Below are 20000 nucleotides of genomic sequence, written 5' to 3'. Positions count from 1 at the left end.
ACAAGAAACAAGCTAGCAACAAAGTTCAGAGTCGTTTTGAACGCACCATAACTTGATAACATTGGGAATAAAGCGCAGAACGCACACCACCAAGGCCAAAGCCCCAATCTGGCAATATCAACCCAAGTGAAAAATCAGCCTGGCCGTTTATGCACAATCCTGCTGACACGTGTGTGCGCGGACGGAGGGGCGTGGGTGTTAAAGTTGATACGTCGTATTAGTGCGTGTCGTAACAAAACAGTAGAGTCGTGCTTTGTTGCCAGCTCTCCTTTTTCCCCAGACGTGGATTGAGCTCTGTGATCAACTCCACTGCCTGCTCAAGGGCGGAACACTCATTCCCTGTTCGTCCATTTCAAACGGAATGGTGAGGCAGAATAATGGAGCAACATTCCCGTCTTGATCAAGCCGTGAAAGTGGGGCTTTTCTCTGCCCCCCCCCCCCTCCCTCTTTCATCCCATCTCTCTCTTTTCCCCTCTGTCTATCTGTTGATTTTGACTGACACAGTTTAATCTCTCTCTCTCTCTCTCTCTCTCTCTCTCTCTCTCTCTCTCCTCTCTTCTCTTCTCTTCTCCCCAGGTGGATTCTGACTGACATTAGTGTGATTACAGTTAACTCCATCTCTCTGTCTTTCTCCCTCTCTCGTTTCTTCTCTCATTTCACACTTTACCCTCTCACCATCCCTTTTCCTCTGGCCATTTCTTAATCCCCCCCCCCCTGTTCTCACATCACACTTACACCCACCCTGTGTGTGTGTGTGTGTGTGTGTGTGTGTGTGTGTGTGTGTGTGTGTGTGTCTGACTGACTGATTGACTGTCTGTCTCTTTCTCTCCAATCTGCGTCTCTCATTCTTTCTTTCTCTCTATCCAGTCATCCATTCTCTCTCTCTGTTCCCATTTCCTATCTCCTGTGTGTTATTTCTTTCTTCTCTTCTCCTCTCCTCTCCTCTCTTGTGTAGCCTCTGATGGAGGGCACAGAGCCCCAGGGTGTGTGTGTGTGTGTGTGTGTGTGTGTGTGTGTGTGTGTGTGTGTGTGTGTGTGTGTGGCCACAGAGCCCCAAGACACATGCCCTGCCCGTGTGACCCCACTGTCTGCCTGGGCGCCTCACATTATCAGAATGGTGTCAAAGTCACCACTGGCGCCAGGCCCACCCACTGAGTCCAGTGTTCACACATAGGGCCGATCTTACAGTTCATCAACAAACCCGTGAACACGACCCATAGATTAGTTCCAAGAATTACAGCACAACACGCCGCACAGAATAGAAGAGATTACTGTAGTCTGTATCTTAGCACATGGCGGTGAAATAGTGTGTAAGTCTCTTCCCTAAGCCGCATGTACTGGGCGGCTCGAGATTGATGACTACAATCTATTACAGCAAAGGATTTGCTCCGAAAAAGCACTTCCGCTGTAAAGTGTTGCAGCTGTAATATCTTTGCACCATTTCTATATTTCTGTAGAAAAAGCACTTCCGCTGTAAAGTGTTGCAGCTGTAATATCTTTGCACCATTTATATATTTCTGTAGAAAAAGCACTTCTGCTGTAAAGTGTTACGGCTGAAATATTTGTAGGCTCTGTAGCCTGTAGTGTAATGCATGAAAGCACCTACAGCTTCACCCAGAGTCAAGTGACTGACCAAGAACACCCAGCCTATTTGTTCTATGTTATCAAAAAAGGCTCAGAGGCTAAGTATGGCTGCTATCTCATTTCATCATAGTGGAAGTGTACTCTCAGGAGGAAGTTGTGTTGTGTATTTTCAGTCTTGGGGTGATGCCTTAACCTCTCTGAAGCCACTCATGAAGTATACGGCCATGTTGGAGTATGCTGCCATGTTGGAGTATGCTGCCATGTTGGAGTATGTTGCCATGTTGGAGTATGCTGCCATGTTGGAGTATGCTGCCATGTTGGAGTATGCTGCCATGTTGGAGTATGCTGCCATGTTGGAGTATGTTGCCATGTTGGAGTATGCTGCCATGTTGGAGTATGTTGCCATGTTGGAGTATGCTGCCATGTTGGAGTATGCTGCCATGTTGGAGTATGCTGCCATGTTGGAGTATGCTGCCATGTTGGAGTATGCTGCCATGTTGGAGTATGCTGCCATGTTGGAGTATGCTGCCATGTTGGAGTATGCTGCCATGTTGGAGTATGCTGCCATGTTGGAGTATGTTGCCATGTTGGAGTATGCTGCCATGTTGGAGTATGCTGCCATGTTGGAGTATGCTGCCATGTTGGAGTATGCTGCCATGTTGGAGTATGCTGCCATGTTGGAGTATGCTGCCATGTTGGAGTATGCTGCCATGTTGGAGTATGCTGCCATGTTGGAGTATGCTGCCATGTTGGAGTATGCTGCCATGTTGGAGTATGCTGCCATGTTGGAGTATGCTGCCATGTTGGAGTATGCTGCCATGTTGGAGTATGCTGCCATGTTGGAGTATGCTGCCATGTTGGAGTATGCTGCCATGTTGGAGTATGCTGCCATGTTGGAGTATGTTGCCATGTTGGAGTATGCTGCCATGTTGGAGTATGTTGCCATGTTGGAGTATGCTGCCATGTTGGAGTATGCTGCCATGTTGTGGTTGCCCAGGGTTGAATTAGACTAGCCTCAGTAAAAAAAAGACACATTTGTAATATGCTCCAGATCCGGATCATCCTGAAATCTGAAATTTTAATGGGGATGTCCCAGGAGCAAGATCCACCTCTTTTTAAAATTTCAGAAAGATCCGCCCAGTAGTTTCTGAGAAATCTTGTCCACAGACAGACAAACGGACAAATAAATAAATTAACGGACCCGATCACATAACCTCCTTGCTGGAGGTAACAAACACATCAATAATCATTAGGCTATAGATTATATCTTGCTGCATCTTGAGTTCTATTACAGTATTTGCTCAATGCTCAGTCTGTGGACTGTGGCGATATGTTTGCACAAGAACGAATGGATACAGTAGGCCAGATTTAACTTGAATTAAACCGACTTCTTGTTGCGGTGTAAATGTTGTGTTTTGAGAGATTGTGTGTTACGCGCTCAAAACCGAGTTGTCCTCGTCTCCGCTTCTCCGATGCAATAGTCCTTGTGGAATGCTGGTGTGGCTTCGAACACAACCTGACTAGAAATTAACGATTAACACACAGGGTAGGGCTGGGCGATATGGGAAAAAGTTATATTTCGATTTTTTCCCCCAAAAATTTTCGATTTCGATTTTATATCACGATATGAACAAAATCACCCCAACATTTTTTGAAAAACGTACATGCAAATACCCGCATTCTGGTGCATTTTACCATGTTTTTCTCTGAGATGTAAATCATGTTATCAGCATATCAAATTCACAATTGATATAGGTTTGGTGGCCTGATAATTATGTTGGCTACATTCAAACTGACCACCTCATTAAAGTATGACTGTTCAGGTCAGAAATGGCCAAATGTGTATTGAAACCCAAAGTCTTTAAGGATGGAAGCTGCCAGAAGTAAACGGTTCACGTAGGGGAAATAGTTTTCATACATGGCAAAGCTTGACAGCATGCCCAGCACACCAATGTTCATTTTATTTGTGGCATTGACATCATCTTTCGTGTGTGAGTCAAAGAGAGCTATACAAGTGAGTGACACATTAAAAAAAAAAAAAATCTTCTTTGGTGAGTGTGTGTTTAGTCGCTGCTGTCGTTAGAAAAACTGCCATTAGCTAGCTAACGTTAACGCCAGATTAGCTCACGGTTGTTATGGCAATAACAATACGATTATAGCCAGATAATGTCCATTGGGTGGTCCTTAATTGTCCACTACAGGTAAAACTTGGGCAACTCTGACTTACTTTCCTCTTCTTCGAAAAAAAAATCCGTATGTCCATTTCTGTGGTCTGCTTCTAGCGCGACGCTCCGATCAAATCAGAGAATGAATGAACATTAATGACAGTTGAATCTGCGTGCGTGATGAGGCTGCGTAGTACACCAGGAAAACGCGGAGTGGATTTATATTGCTGTGGGTATTCCCCACTGATAAAGTTGAACGGATTTAATTGTGAAGCAATGGAAAGAATAATGGACTAGTAGACCAGAAGTCACGCACGCACTATTTTGACTGCAAAAGTGGGGGGGTCGAAACGACTTGTTTTGAAAAGTGAGGGGGTCTTGTCCCCCCCCCCAATTACATTGTCGCGACGCCCATGGGCTACGTGCGGCGCTGTATTCGCGGGTCTGTGAAAACATTGATTTTTTTTTTTTTTTTTGAAGGCGCCGTCTAATCGAACGTCTCATTTAAAACCGTAGAAAAAAATTACATCGCGATTAAAATCGAAATCGAAAAATCGCCCAGCCCTAACACAGGGCCTACACTTCCTAGCCGACCAACCATCATGATCAACAAATCGTTCCTTTGATGGGCAGCGTTTCCTCCAAGTAGCCTTAGTCAAAAGAGCAACAAGGTGAATAAGGGAGGGACTTGTATTTCAACTGAGGGTTCATTTCTGATGGCACACATTGTTACGTTTTGGTAGTCCAACGGGAAATCTTGGTTGTTTTGGGACGTTGGGCTTGCGATTTCGCGAGCCGTGCCTGGTTGCCGCCTCGTTTCAGTGTAGCCCTTCACACACCGCGGGCTGTGGTCAGTAATATGATCCAGTAGCAGCATTGATTTCCATTAAAGAAATTGAGTCGGACAAGGTTGCCCACACACAAGGGGCAAGCAGCTATAGGTGGACATTTATTTGCTTTAATACTTAATGTTGCCTTTGTGCTGGTCTTAGACGATGGGGACGTTGTGTTTTAAGAACTGCTAGCAGTGCACAACAGCTTATTGGCATGATGCATTGCAAGCTCAGTGTGTGTGTGTGTGTGTGTGTGTGTGTGTGTGTGTGTGTGTGTGTGTGTGTTGCAAGCTCAGCTCATCACTAATGTAATTGTGTCTGAAGCTTGATGCGGAGGAGACATAAGATGGGGATGCATAGTCTATGACACCATGATTGTGTGTGTGTGTGTGTGTGTGTGTGGGTGCGTGTGTGTGTGTGTGTGTGTGTGCGCTTGATGTGGACGAGACATAAGATGGGCATGCATAGTCTATGGTACCATGATGATGCATATCCCTCTGTCCCTCTGTCTTCATCTAATACACCTTGTGTGTGTGCATATAGAAGAGAGATTGATATAGTTTGTGTGTGTGGTTGTGTGTGTGTGTGTGTGTGATGTGCGTTTTCCTGCTCGCACGCGTGTGTTTTTGATCTGTTCTGGTGTGTGCGTGCTTATCTTGTGTGTGAACTGTTCTGTTGTGTGTGCTTATCTGATGTGTGTGTGTGTGTGTGTGTGTGTGTGTGTGTGTGTGTGTGTGTGTGTGTGTGTGTGTGTGTAGTGATGTCATGTGTTCAGAGCCCTGCGGTCAGCTCTAGGGTAATAGAGTCTGACTGGAGCGAAGTGTGTGTTCTCCTTTCTTGGTCTTGTGGATATGAGCTGGTGCACACACTCCTCTGGTGCACACACAGTCCTGAGGGAGAGGAAGTGTGTCTGTGTGTGTGTGTGTGTGTGTGTGTGTGTGTGTGTGTGTGTGTGTGTGTGTGTGGTGTGTGTGTGTGTGTGTGTGTGTGTGTACAGATCTGACCCACTGAGTGACCAAACTGGTTATGGAGTAGAGAACCCTCTACCGCATAGAACCCGATAGCATGTGAACCTGTAGTTGAACGTGCGGAACAGGATGCTAGCGCCCCTTGCCTTGGGCGCTGTTGTTAAGGGCACTGTTGTTAAGGGCACTGTTGTTAAGGGCACTGTTGTTAAGGGCACTGCTTTTAAGGGCACTGCTTTTAAGGGCACTGTTGTTAAGGGCACTGTTGTTAAGGGCACTGTTGTTAAGGGCACTGTTGTTAAGGGCACTGCTGTTAAGGACACTGCTGTTAAGGGCACTGCTGTTAAGGGCACTGCTGTTAAGGGCACTGTTGTTAAGGGCACTGTTGTTTAGGGCACTGTTGTTAAGGGCACTGTTGTTAAGGGCACTGTTGTTAAGGGCACTGTTGTTAAGGGCACTGCTGTTAAGGACACTGCTGTTAAGGGCACTGCTGTTAAGGGCACTGCTGTTAAGGGCACTGTTGTTAAGGGCACTGTTGTTTAGGGCACTGTTGTTAAGGGCACTGTTGTTAAGGGCACTGTTGTTAAGGGCGCTGTTGTTCAGGTTCATGAACGCTGTTGTTCAGGTTCATGTTCAGGTTTGTTCAGGTTCCAGGGAACATGCTTCATGATTAAAAAAAAAATAAGACAAACTCCTATCCTAAGGTGTAATTCCCATTAGAAACATAATTGTAATGTAATGTAAGTGCCCTCTGTCACAAAGGGTTTCCCAGCTCTGCAGTCACCATATCTTTGACCCTTCTGTCTGCATATTACCCTGACGTTGCTTATGAATGTGAGAAGACTGTCTGTCTTGCCCTGACTCTGTGTGTGTGTGTGTGTGTGTGTGTGTGTGTGTGTGTGTGTGTGTGTGGATTGCCCTGGCAGTGCTTATGAATGTGAGGAGACTCAGTCAGCATGGGGGATTTATTATGATGAGCGCAGATCACATGGAATTAAGGCCATTGTTTTCATTTTGTTAGTTTGGCCCATTTGAGAACAAACGGGTCTTAAGCAGCTAAGTACCCGAGGTCCGTGTGTGTGTGTGTGTGTGTGTGTGTGTGGCTAAGTACCCGAGGTCGACGGTCGAACGCGGGTCACCAGGCCGTACGGAGCTTTGCCGTTACCGTGGCGTCTATGCCAGGCTCTCGTCCACAGTCTGTTTCCTTTCACTCTCTCTTTCTCTCCTAACCCTCCCCCTTTCCCCTCCACCGTCCACCCCTGCCTAGCCTAGCATGTGCAGCAGCCTCTCACAGGAGAGAGAGAGAGAGAGAGAGAGAGAGAGAGAGAGAGAGAGAGAGAGAGAGAGAGGAGAGAGAGAGAGAGAGAGAGAGAGAGAGAGAGAGAGAGAGAGAGAGAGAGAGAGAGAGAGAGAGAGAGAGAGAGAGAGAGAGAGAGAGAGAGAGAGAGAGAGAGAGAGAGAGAGAGAGAGAGAGAGAGAGAGAGAGAGAGAGAGAGAGAGAGAGAGAGAGAGAGAGAGAGAGAGAGAGAGAGAGAGAGAGAGAGAGAGTGAGTGAGTCCCCCCCCCCTTTGGCACCGCGCCATCCCCCCAGTCAAGCACAAAACCTCAATTCAGCCCCCTCATGCAGCACTGACCCCCTCCCCCCCCCCCGGACCAGTACTTCCTGTGGCCTGGGTGTCCCACAGCCCTACACACACACACAAACACACACACACACACACATTCACTGAGCCACACTCAGACAGATTGACCCACACAGTCAGATACACAGCCTTGCACACAGACATACACACTCCCCCACTCATCGCTCAGTTGCACACACACTGGTACTCTGATACAGACACCCTCAGAAAGAGGCCCACATACACACACACACACACACACACACACACAAACACACACACACACACACATTCACTGAGCCACACTCAGACAGATTGACCCACACAGTCAGATACACAGCCTTGCACACAGACATACACACTCCCCCACTCATCGCTCAGTTGCACACACACTGGTACTCTGATACAGACACCCTCAGAAAGAGGCCCACATACATACACACACACACACACACACACGAGGGCGAGAGGCAGGCAGGCTCAGACGGCACACAACACACACACACACACACACACACACACACACACACACACACGAGGGCGGGAGGCAGGCTCAGACGGCACACACACACACACACACACACACACACACACGAGGGCGGGAGGCCAAGACGGCACATGTCCACCAGCTTGAGTCATTTCCACAGGAACATTCCGTGTTTGGGGAGATTTGCCTTTTTTGACATTTTTTTCATTATTTGTTTGATATGGAGCCAGTTGTGCAGCCGTAGTGACCATGTCTCCGTAGCGACTATGTCTCCGTAGTGACCATGTCTCCGTAGTGACCATGTCTCCGTAGTGACCATGTCTCCGTAGTGACCATGTCTCCGTAGTGACCATGTCTCCGTAGTGACCATGTCTCCGTAGTGACCATGTCTCCGTAGCGACTATGTCTCCGTAGCGACCATGTCTCCGTAGCGACCATGTCTCCGTAGCGACCATTTCTCCGTAGCGACCATGTAAGACACTGGGCCAGTGTTTCATGTCTGTGTGTCTGTGTGTCTGTGTGTCTGTGTGTCTGTGTGTCTGTGTCTGTGTGTGTGTGTGTGTGTGAGACCGAGTGTCTGGCGTGAGAGAGTGAAAGAGGGAGAGAGTCTCTTGGCCCTGACAGTGGAGAGTATTGCAGATTAGGGCTGGGCGATATGGAAAAAAACATATATCACGATATGGATTATTTTATATCACGATAGCGATATATATATCACGATATGCCCTCTTGCTCTACTGGATAGGGGTGTACTTAAAAGTGTGATCCATCACGACCTGTACCACAATTACGCAGATTTCAGTTGTTCTCTTTATTTTCAGCATCACAAGAGAAACATGTTCATTCAATTGCTGCACACAAATTAAAAACATGGAACACAGCAGAACACACTATAACACACACAGAAATTATAGCGGGAGCATTAATCCGCTACTAAAATGATGTGTATAGAGTGAGTGTAACTAAGATCTCACTTCCCTGTAATATTGACTAATATTAAATATAATGAAGAGATAAAAACCATTCAGTATTAAATAAGATATTTACTAATATTAGTTATTATAAATAGATACATTCAATGAACCTACTGTAAATATTTGCTTTAATAACTATTACACTATTTTCATACAGGAGCTCAATATGGCAATACAATCCCGATGTATTTTACAGTTCTTTGTGTTCCGAATAGATGTATGAGTTCAGAGTTAAAAAGTCGATGGTCACAGTTCAGAATACGTACGATGACGTATTTGTCAGTCCACAGAGTTCAGAGTTACCAGGGAAACCAGCGACACACCGTTGAATCTCAACTAGCAGCGATAGCTAAACTTTGCTAGCAGCCACTGAAGTGACCAGCTGATCTCGTAGAAAATAAACAAACGACCGTGGATCACTCAATCAACAAACTACGTCTACTGCCTGATATACCGCGATAACCTAGGGCCTACGTTAAGTTGTCTCTATTTATCTGCGTTATGTGAAATTATATTAAAATGTATATTAGCTGTAATAATGAAAAAAAAAGTTTATCACGATAGAAAAGATAGAGGAGAAAGGTCACGATAGACACGTTTCTATCGTCCTCACGATATATATCGTCATATCGCCCAGCCCTATTGCAGATGAGACGATGTCTCATAAGAGCTCCATTCAGGTTCTCTGGGCTGCTTCTTACTCTACGGGGTTCCGTTACGCCTCCCAGAAGGCTGTGCAGCATCTGGGCCTGATCTGGGCCGCAGCACTGACCGCCTCGGGTGCCACTGGGACAGGGGGTTGGGCCAAGCGCTGGGGGGGGTGTGTGTGTGTGTGTGTGTGTGTGTGTGTGAGAGTGTGTTGGGCCGAGCGCTGGGGCGGTTGGTGTGTGTGTGTGTGTGTGTGTGAGTGTGAGTGTGTTGGGCCGAGCGCTGGGGCGGTGAGAGAGAGAGAGAGAGATTGTGTGTGTGTGTGTGTGTGTGTGTATGTATGTGTGTGTGTGTGTGTGTGTGAGAGAGTGTGTTGGGCCGAGCGCTGGGGCGGTTGGCGGTCAGTCCCTCTGTGCCGCTCCCCAGTCAGGGTAACCACACGGTGCATTCCCTGGCTCACAAGCCGGGTGTGACGGTGACGCCATGGCCCAAAACACTGCCGCCTATTCGCCCCTTCCTCTCTCTCTCTCTCTCTCTCTCGCTCTCTTGCTCTCTCTCTCGCTCTCTTCTCTCTTCTCTCTCTTTCTCGCTTCTCTCCCCTTCTTTTCTCTCTCTCTTTCTCTCTCTCTCTCCCCTTCTTTTCTCTTCTCTCTCTCTCTCTCCCCCCTTCTTTTCTCTCTCTCTCCGCCGACCGGGTGAGTGAGGCGAGCGAGGCGAGCCTTACCCTAGCAACCACTGCCCTGTCAACAAACAAACTGCTACTGTGTGTGTGTCATCCCAGCTTCACGTGAAGTAGCAACGTTGCATCAGTTTTGGCAATACTGGCTTGTTGCAAATAGCAACACTGGGATGAGAGATGAGGTCCTGATGGTCCCTGTCCCAGCCCACACACACACACACACACACACACTCACACACCCCCCTTCTTCCACTAGTGTCTGCTGCACTGCTGGTCCCACAGCCCCCCCCCACACACACACACACACACACACACACACACACACACACATACACACTCTTCCACTTGTTTCTGCTGAACGGCTGAAAGGCAGTGTTGGAACTCTTAAAAGTTGTTTACCTCTGCAGTAGAAGTTGCTGGTGTTGTGATCTGTGGGAAGTTGCATTAGAGCAAGATCATTCTGTGTGTGTGCGTGTGTGTGTGTGTGTGTGTGTGTGTGTGTTTGTGTGTGTGTGTTTGAGCGAGATCATTCTGTGATTCTGTTCTGTGGTCAGCTAGCTTGTGGTGTTCTCATTTTCCAAGGTTGGTCGATTATGATGTGGAATAACATGGAGTATTATGTTCCCCCAATACTACCAAAACACGTGACGCAACACACAGACACATGACGGAACACACTTGACGCCACACACAGGACACACATGACGGAACACACATGACTCAACACACATGACGCAAAACACAAATGACGGAACACACATGACGCGCAACACAAAACACACATGACCGAACACACATGATTGAACACACGGAACACACATGACAGTCTGCACAATTGCATTGACCTGTCTGTGGTGAGCCTGTAAGACTTGGTTTATGTTCATGTTGAAGCCTTCATCAGAGCCTCTTCATAGTGCACACTGGCATGTGTGTGTTTGTGAACTACATGAAGGCATGTCTTGGACAGCTGTATTTCCTGCAAGGGATTCGTGGCCAGCCATTGGTCCTCTGCAGTGCGGCCCCTTCCTAGTCTGGAGCCGGGGGGGGGGGGGGGGGGGGTGGCTGCTGAGCGATGCAGCAATCTCTTTAAGCTAATTAGCTTGGCTAAGCTAAGGTCCATCAACCCTAATCTGGCCCCAGGACTCTCGTTTCCCACGGTTACCCTCCTGGCCGGTGACGCCGGATGCAGGACGTCTGCCAGGAGCTCTCACTGTTTCCGGGAATCCTTCCCACAGTGCGTGGGTGCAGCCGGTCTCATCACAGAGTGTGAATGCACCAAGTGACACCGCAGAGGATTTTTAATTTCAGAGCGGAGAGCGTGGCGGCCGCTATGTCCTCTAACAGACATCGTACGGATGCATTTTGAAAACTGCAAAGATGCTCGATCTGTGAGTAAGGTATTCTGATGTCCGTAGCCATTTTATTTATTTATTTATCGGCTTTGAAACGCCTACTCAACGGCACAAACCTGTCACTCATCAACCAATCACGGAGGTCTTTGCAATCAAGCTTCTGGATGACACTGGATGCCATAGCAACAGAGTCTCTCTCTCTTGGCTCAGGAGCTCTTAGTAAAGGTTGGTATGAGCAGCCTTGGGAATAGAATATGAGAACCTGTAGTTACAAACTTGCAGTGCGACTCTTGATGGTGAGATAAAATGTGAATACGGCCCCAGATCATCCCAAAATGATACGCCTGGTTTATTGAACATGCAGTGGCCTAATCAATCACAGGCACACACACACACACACACACACACACACACACACACACACACACAGGCACAATGCAGTGGCCTAATCAATGGTCAATGCAGTGGTCCAACATGTCACCCTCATATTTATGTAAGAACCATTCTCCATTCATGAGATGTTTCCATCCTTGCTTTACCTTCATAACAGCCCTATACATTACATATCACACACACACACACACTGACAGCCCTATACATTACATATCACACACACACACACACACACACACACACACACTCTGACAGCCCTATACATTACACATCGTCAACAGACCATTTAGCCGTTAGGCCCACGAGCAGATCTGTGCTGCCTATCAAAGCATAAAGAAAGCAGTCTGATGTCCAAGCCTAGTGTGAAGTGTGCCGTCTGAATGGTGGCAACTTATGTAATGGGTCTAATGTGATTAGACGGAACAGACATTTTTTAAGGTGTACTTCACCTTAGTTTGAACTCTTCCTTCCATTCTCTTTGGAACACCTTCCTCCATTGGCATCCCTCGATGTATCCGGAGTAGGGGTGGGTATTGCCAAAGAAGTCACGATTCGATTCGTATCACGATTCACATGCCACGATGCGATTATATCACGATGCATCGCGATACTTGAATCATTGCGATGCATTGCGATGCATTGCGAATTTTCACTGAACACTGTTAGAAAAAAATGAAGCCATTACCAGTGGCTGACTGGCTGTGTATGATCTGGATAGTGTGTTCAATTGATAACTCAAAGCAACTCAGTTCATACATAGCTGTATTTATTTAAACGACTTTTGGAGGTTACTTAACACAAATATTATTATTACTGGATACACTGCATGTTTTGTTTATGAATGACTTGTCGCAGTATCGCGCGGCCGGAAATGCTTGATGTTCGCCAACCATTCATGCAATAATAAAAAAAAAAAAATATTATTTTTTTTTTTTAAATTAATAATCTATACTTGGCGTCAACAATCGATGCAGTAGATCGTGAAAATTAGAATCGCGATGCATCGTCATGACGATTATTTGGCATACCTCGATGTATCCGGAGTAGCTTGGAAGCGACACCTTTTCCAATGTTGTGATGAGCAGCTGGACAGAAGTCAGTCAGACAAGCTTCCATTGGGGAAATTAACGATTACGGCCTTTTCTGTTCGTGAAACAAAGACATGGATGGAATATCAAATATCACAACTGTCTGCCAATGAACATGTTTGTTTACTCCACCAGTGTGTGTGTGTGTGTGTGTGTGTGTGTGTTGGATGATGTTGTGTCTTGCTGGCAGTTGCGTTGTAGCTGGTTGATATGAGGCGGACATGAGGGAGAATGACCTCTCTTAATGCTGAGTGCAGACCGCAGGGGGCCGGCTCTCTGACCCACACACACACACACAAACACAGACCGCAGGGGGCCGGTGCTCCGACACACACACACACACACACACACACACACACACACACACACACACACACACACACACACACACACCACTCCGACCCAGTGGAATAAAGAGGTTCAGGATTAGCATGCTGTGTATGAAAACTTACGATGAGTAATATGCACAGGATTAGCCACCCAGAGCTCAAGGGCAATTACAGCGTAAGCCACAAGATCCACAGCGCTGATCGATTTAGAGCCAAAGATTAGACATCAGTCACTCGTGAGGGAGATGAAGAGGACGGAGTGAGGGAGATGAAGAGGACGGAGGCAGGGATGAAGAGGACAGAGTGAGAAAGATGAGAGGATAGAGTGAGGGAGATGAAGAGAACAGAGTGAAGAAGATGGAGAGGACAGAGGGAGACGGAGAGGATGGAGTGAGGGAGCTGAAGAGGATGGAGTGAGGGGGAGATGAAGAGGGTAGAGTGAGGGGGAGATGAAGAGGGTAGAGTGAGGGGGAGATGAAGAGGATAGAGTGAGGAAGATGAAGAGGGTAGAGTGAGGGAGATGAAGAGGACAGAGGCAGGGATGGAGAGGACGGAGGCAGAGAGACTGGAGATGCATCCTCTTATGTTGTGTTCTGATCTGCATTTGCCTGATTTGTTTCTGTATTTGAAATTAACTCAAACATTTAATAATCTTCTTTTCTCTCTCTCTCTCTCTCTCTCTCTCTCTCTCTGCAGGTTTCCTAAAAAAGCAAACCGGTAAGTTGCTTGTTTATTTATGTATCTATATTTTCTCTTTGAGATGTTTGACTGACTTTTTCCAGAGGTGGCTGTTTGGAGTGTAAGCGCAGGCGAACCCTGTGGGCCAATCGGGTGCCGCCACCTCACGTTTGTGTAGCCCAGGGCTGGTCGGCACAGACGCAGCTCAGTCTGGGAGACGGCCACGACACACACACACACACACACACACACACACACACAGACAGCTCAGTCTGGGAGACGGCCACGGCACAAAAGGCTCCTGTTCCCGCTGCCTGGCCTTTCCCAGCATGCCCTGCAGAACAGAGGCGGCTCTCAGAGCACTGGCAGCTTGGGGATAGGAGGGGATGGGCTGGGCAGGGCTCGCTAGCTGGGCTGGGCTCGCTAGATGGGGCAGGGTTGGTTGTTAGATGGGTTGGGCAGGGTTGGGTTTGGCTGGTGCTGCTGGCAGCTGGTCTGTTAGCTACCAGCCTAGTCTGGTATGGTGCTGGTCAGTAGCGATTCAGGGTTAGGGTTAGGGTTAGGGTTAGGGCCGAGCTGGGCTCTGTAGCTGGAGCAGGATGAGCCTCCGCAGGTCAGAGTGGGACCTGAGACCTGCTGCTCTGGGTTGGGCAGGATGTGTGGCTGTGTTAGTGTGGAGACAGGCAGGGCTGTAGGGCTGGGTGGCAGGGCTGTAGGGCAGGCCTCAGGGTGGCAGGGCTGGGTGGCAGGGCTGTAGGGCAGGCCTCGGGGTGGCAGGGTGGCAGGGCTGTAGGGCAGGCCTCGGGCTGGCAGGGTGGCAGGGTGGCAGGGTAGGGTATTTCTCAGCAGGTCTGTGCCCGTGGCTGTATCTCTTGGTACAAGTTGAGTGTAAAGTTACAGCAGCAGGAAAAGCCCTTCGTAGTCCCACCCTTATGGTCACATGACTTACACAGCCCAGATTGGCCAATCAGAATCAGGTCTCCCCCTGAGGGTCTTCTGTGCAGACCACTCTGCTCTAGTTGTGTGAGGTGTTGGTATGCAGTGAGGATGGCACTAAAGACGCACTACACACACACTACACACACACACTTCAGACGCTCTTCAGACGCACTACACACACACTACACACACACTACAGACGCACTACACACACACACCACACACACACTTCAGACACACTACACACACACTACACACACACTTCAGACGCTCTTCAGACGCACTACACACACACTTCACACACACTACAGACGCACTACACACACACTACACACACACTTCAGACGCTCTTCAGACGCACTACACACACACTTCACACACACTACAGACGCACTACACACACACTTCACACACACTACACACACACTTCACACACACTACAGACACACTACACACACACTACACACACACTACACACACACTACACACACACTCAACACACACACACTACACACACACTCAACACACACACACTACACACACACTACAGACGCACTACAGACGCACTACACACACACACTTCACACACACTACACACACACACTACACACACACTACAGACGCACTACAGACGCACTACACACACACTTCACACAAACTACACACACACTCAACACACACACACACTACACACACACTACACACACACTACACACACACTACAGACGCACTACACACTACACACACTACAGACGCACTACACACTACACACACTACACACACACTACAGACGCACTACACACACACTACACACACACACTACACACGCACTACAGACGCACTACACACACACTACACACACTACACACTACACACACACACACTGTGATGTTTGTAGGCAGTAAGGAGTGCGCTACAGACGCTTTACACGCTACACACACTACACACACACGCTACAGACGCTACAGACACACTACACACACACTACACACACACTACACACACACACTACACACACACACACTACAGACGCTTTACACTCTGCTCTAGTTGCGTGATGCTTGTAGGTAGTAAGGAGCGCGCTACAGAAGCTTTACACAGGCTTTTGTGTCCTCTCAGTACTTCTGTATTTATAAATCACATTAGATTTGCATGAGGAAATTATAAATTCACTCTATGTAGGTTATTTCACGTGTAATAATATGCATACATACATACATGCAAACATGTTTTAATACTGTTGGTGTTACTGTTTAATGCATGTTTGTGGTATAAAAATACTAATGACCCTCCCCTCCTCCTCCCTTCCTCTCCTCCTCTCTCTGTGTGTGTGTGTGTGTGTGTGTGTGTGTGTGTGTGTGTGTGTGTGTGTGTGTGTGTGTGTGTGTGTGTGTGTGTGTGTGTGTGTGTGTGTGTGTGTGTGTGTGTGTGTGTGTGTGTGTGTGTGTGTGTGTGTGTGTGTGTGTAGAAGCAGCAGTATTCTCAGCAGAGACCACCCCCCAGACAAGAAGCCCAAGAGTGACCGAGGCTCCCTCTCTCCGCCTCATGAGTTTGACCCCACAGGTAACGAGCCCTCTTCTCTCTTCCCTCCTCTAAACACGCGCTCACACACACACACACACACACACGCTTACACACGCGCGCGCGCTTACACACACACACACACACACACACACACACACACACGTGCGCGCTTACACACACACACACACACACACACACACACACACACACACACGCTTACACACGATCACACATATGTATTCGCTCACACGCACTTGTTTACCCCGTGTGCTCTCTCACACACACACATGTTCAAATGTACACATGCTTGCTTGTGTCTGCTCAGGGAAAGGGCATGTGTGGTTTGACATGTGTGTGTGTGTGTGTGCGTGTGTGCACACGTGCTTGGTGCGTGAATGTCAGCGTGTGTGTGTGTGTGTGTGTGTGTGCGCTGTACAAGTTTGATGTTTCTCCACGAGTGTGCTCTCACCCCGTTGCAGCAAGGTTTGTTGGCTCTTGTGTTTAATAACAGCACTGACGAGGCTCGACCCACACTGATGAGGCTAGACCCAGAGACTGCTTAAAGCACTGGCCAATGCAAGTTCCTGTTCTTCTCACTACTCCCAGATCATGGAGGATATATCGCCCAAAGACTGCTCTTGTGTTTGACAGCACTGACGAGGCTAGACCCAGAGACTGCTCTTGTGTTTAACAGCACTGACGAGGCTAGACCCAGAGACTGCTCTTGTGTTTAACAGCACTGACGAGGCTAGACCCAGAGGCTGCTCTTGTGTTTAACAGCACTGACGAGGCTAGACCCAGAGGCTGCTCTTGTGTTTAACAGCACTGATGCGGATATTCCTGGGCCTGTGTCGGGCTAGCAGGCAAGAGCACGCCCCACATGTGATTAACTTGCCATGGAGGCCGCTGCCTATGATCTGACCATGCTGCTGCCTGTAGCACACACTGCACACACTATACACACTATACGCACTGGACACACTATACACACTATTCACACTAGACACACTGGACACACTGGACACACTGGACACACTGGACACACTGGACACACTGGACACACTGGACACACTGGACACACTGGACACACTGGACACACTGGACACACTGGACACACCGGACACACCGGACACACTGGACACACTATATACACACTATTCACACTATACACACTGGACACACTGGACACACTGGACACACTATACACACTGGACACACTATACACACTATACACACTATACACACTATTCACACTATACACACTGGACACACTATACACACTGGACACACTGCACACACTGGACACACTGGACACACTATACACACTATACACACTATACACACTGGACACACTGGACACACTGGACACACTGGACACACTGGACACACTATACACACTATACACACTGGACACACTGGACACACTGGACACACTGGACACACTGGACACACTGGACACACTGGACACACTATACACACTATACACACTATACACACTATACACACTGGACACACTGGACACACTATACACACTATACACACTATACACACTGGACACACTGGACACACTATACACACTATACACACTATACACACTATTCACACTATACACACTATACACACTATACACACTGGACACACTATACACACTATACACACTATACACACTGGACACACTATACACACTATACACACTATACACACTATTCACACTATACACACTATACACACTATACACACTATACACACTATACACACTATACACACTATTCACACTATTCACACTATACACACTATACACACTGGACACACTGGACACACTGGACACACTGGACACACTATACACACTATACACACTATACACACTATTCACACTATACACACTGGACACACTATACACACTATTCACACTATACACACTATACACACTGGACACACTGGACACACTGGACAGAACGCCCTCCCGGCACGGTCAGAACAGACTATACACAGCTCAACAGCTGTTGGTGAAACTCCAGTGGTTCTGTGCTAGTGTAGGGCCACATCAGTTCTGGTCCAACTCCAGTGGTTCTACTCCAACTCTAGTGGTTCTACTCCAACTCTAGTGGTTCTGTGCTAGTGTAGGGCCACATCAGTCCTGGTCCATCTCCAGTGGTTCTACTCCAACTCTAGTGGTTCTGTGCTAGTGTAGGGCCACATCAGTTCTACTCCAACTCTAGTGGTTCTGTGCTAGTGTAGGGCCACATCAGTTCTGGTCCATCACCAGTGGTTCTACTCCAACTCTAGTGGTTCTGTGCCAGAATAGGTCCAGCTTTCACCCTGCTAAGGAGGCTTTGACTGGAAGAGAGTTGGAGAGGGAGAGATAGAGAGATAGAGAGCAAGGATTGATTGGCTGTTTGGACTAGGGGGGGATTGGAGAATGGCCTCTTAGTGTGTGTGTGTGTGTATGTGTGAGAATGGCCTCTTAATGTGAGCGCTTTACCTCTGGAAACTTATCCTTGTATGAGGTGCTGAGCGTTTAGCCTTGAAGTCACCGGCCTTTTAATAGGATTGTGTCCCTCAATCCCTGCAGTCTGAAAGGGCTCGTGTGTGTGTGTGTGTGTGTGTCTGTGTGTGTGTGTGTGTGTGTGTCTGTGTGTCTGTGTGTCTGTGTGTGTGTGTGTGTGTGTGTGTGTGTGTGTGTGTGCGCTGCTGTTGGTACACTCTGAGATGGCGTTGCCGTGGAGCTGTGAGAGGCAGTGTTTTCTCTAGCACTTAGTCATGCTTTCCAGCCTTATAAAGGCATGTTGGGTCGGCACGGAGCGCCCCGTTTCCACAGGTGGGACAGAGGTGTCATTCATGGTCACACACACACACACACACACACACACTACAGAGCTGCTCCTGAGGATGGTGTGTTCACTTCACCCGAGGGGGTTTAGGAGTTAGTTAGTCAGAGGATGGTGTGTTCACTTCACCAGAGGGCTGATGGGGGTTAGTTAGTCAGAGGATGGTGTGTTCACTTCACCTGAGGATAAGTTGTTCAGAGGATGGTGTGTTCACTTCACCCTGTTTGGCTGTTCTGAGAGACTTTCCCCTCACTCTCACTGAGCTCTGCCTGCTGCATGATGTGGCTGCATGACTTCTCTAACCAGACTAAAGTTGATCTTCTAACCAGACTAAAGTTGATCTTCTAACCAGACTAAAGTTGATCTTCTAACCAGACTAAAGTTGAGGTTCCATTCTGTGTTCTGTTCACTCCTGCAGAATGATGTGGCTGCTGTGACTAATATCTTTCAGCATTGCAACTCCCAGCGTTCATCAATGCAACGTTTCTTTGTGTGACTCCTGGCTGTCTGCACACTAAGCAGAGAAGGCTCTCTCTCTCTCTGCACTGAAGCCACTCCATTCATCCACATTCCTTGGCGTTTCTGTTCTTTCTTATTTTATTTACATGTTCTTTTTTTGTTCTCCATTTCTGTGTGTGTGTGTGTGTGTGTGTGTGTTTCCATGTGGGCCTGGGTTTGTGTGTGATGTGTTTGTGATATGGATGTACAATGTTGCGTGTGTGTGTGTGTGTGTGTGTGTGTGTGTGTGTGTGTGTGTGTCGGTGTGGCCAGATGTTCAGCTGCAGAGGAAAGCAGGCAGTGAGGTACTGGAGACCCGGCCTGAGTCCTGTGGTAAGCCTGCTTGCTGCTTCCGTGTGTGTGTGAGTGTGTGAGTGTTTGTGTGTGTGTGTGTGTGTGTGTGTGTTGTGAGTG

At 47.9% G+C, this 20000-nt stretch overlaps 1 protein-coding gene across 5 annotated transcripts in view; it reads left to right on the top strand.

Annotated features, from left to right (window-relative positions):
• Nucleotides 1-20000, top strand: part of arhgef12a (Rho guanine nucleotide exchange factor (GEF) 12a) — a 75537-nt gene that overhangs the window by 16322 nt on the left and 39215 nt on the right. For 3 of the 5 annotated variants that reach the window (XM_080855272.1, XM_080855271.1, XM_080855270.1), the window contains exons 2-4: nt 13816-13836; nt 16205-16299; nt 19860-19919. In XM_080855272.1, coding sequence (XP_080711398.1) covers nt 13816-13836; nt 16205-16299; nt 19860-19919 — 176 coding nt within the window. The remainder of the gene's footprint in view (nt 1-13815; nt 13837-16204; nt 16300-19859; nt 19920-20000) is intronic. The other 2 variants (XM_080855274.1, XM_080855273.1) reach the window with 1 other exon arrangement.

Source organism: Sprattus sprattus (genome assembly GCF_963457725.1).
Source record: "Sprattus sprattus genome assembly, chromosome: 17".
Lineage (NCBI taxonomy): Eukaryota > Metazoa > Chordata > Actinopteri > Clupeiformes > Clupeidae > Sprattus > Sprattus sprattus.
Note: the sequence above shows the minus strand (reverse complement) of the source record. Positions and strands in the feature narration are given on the sequence as shown.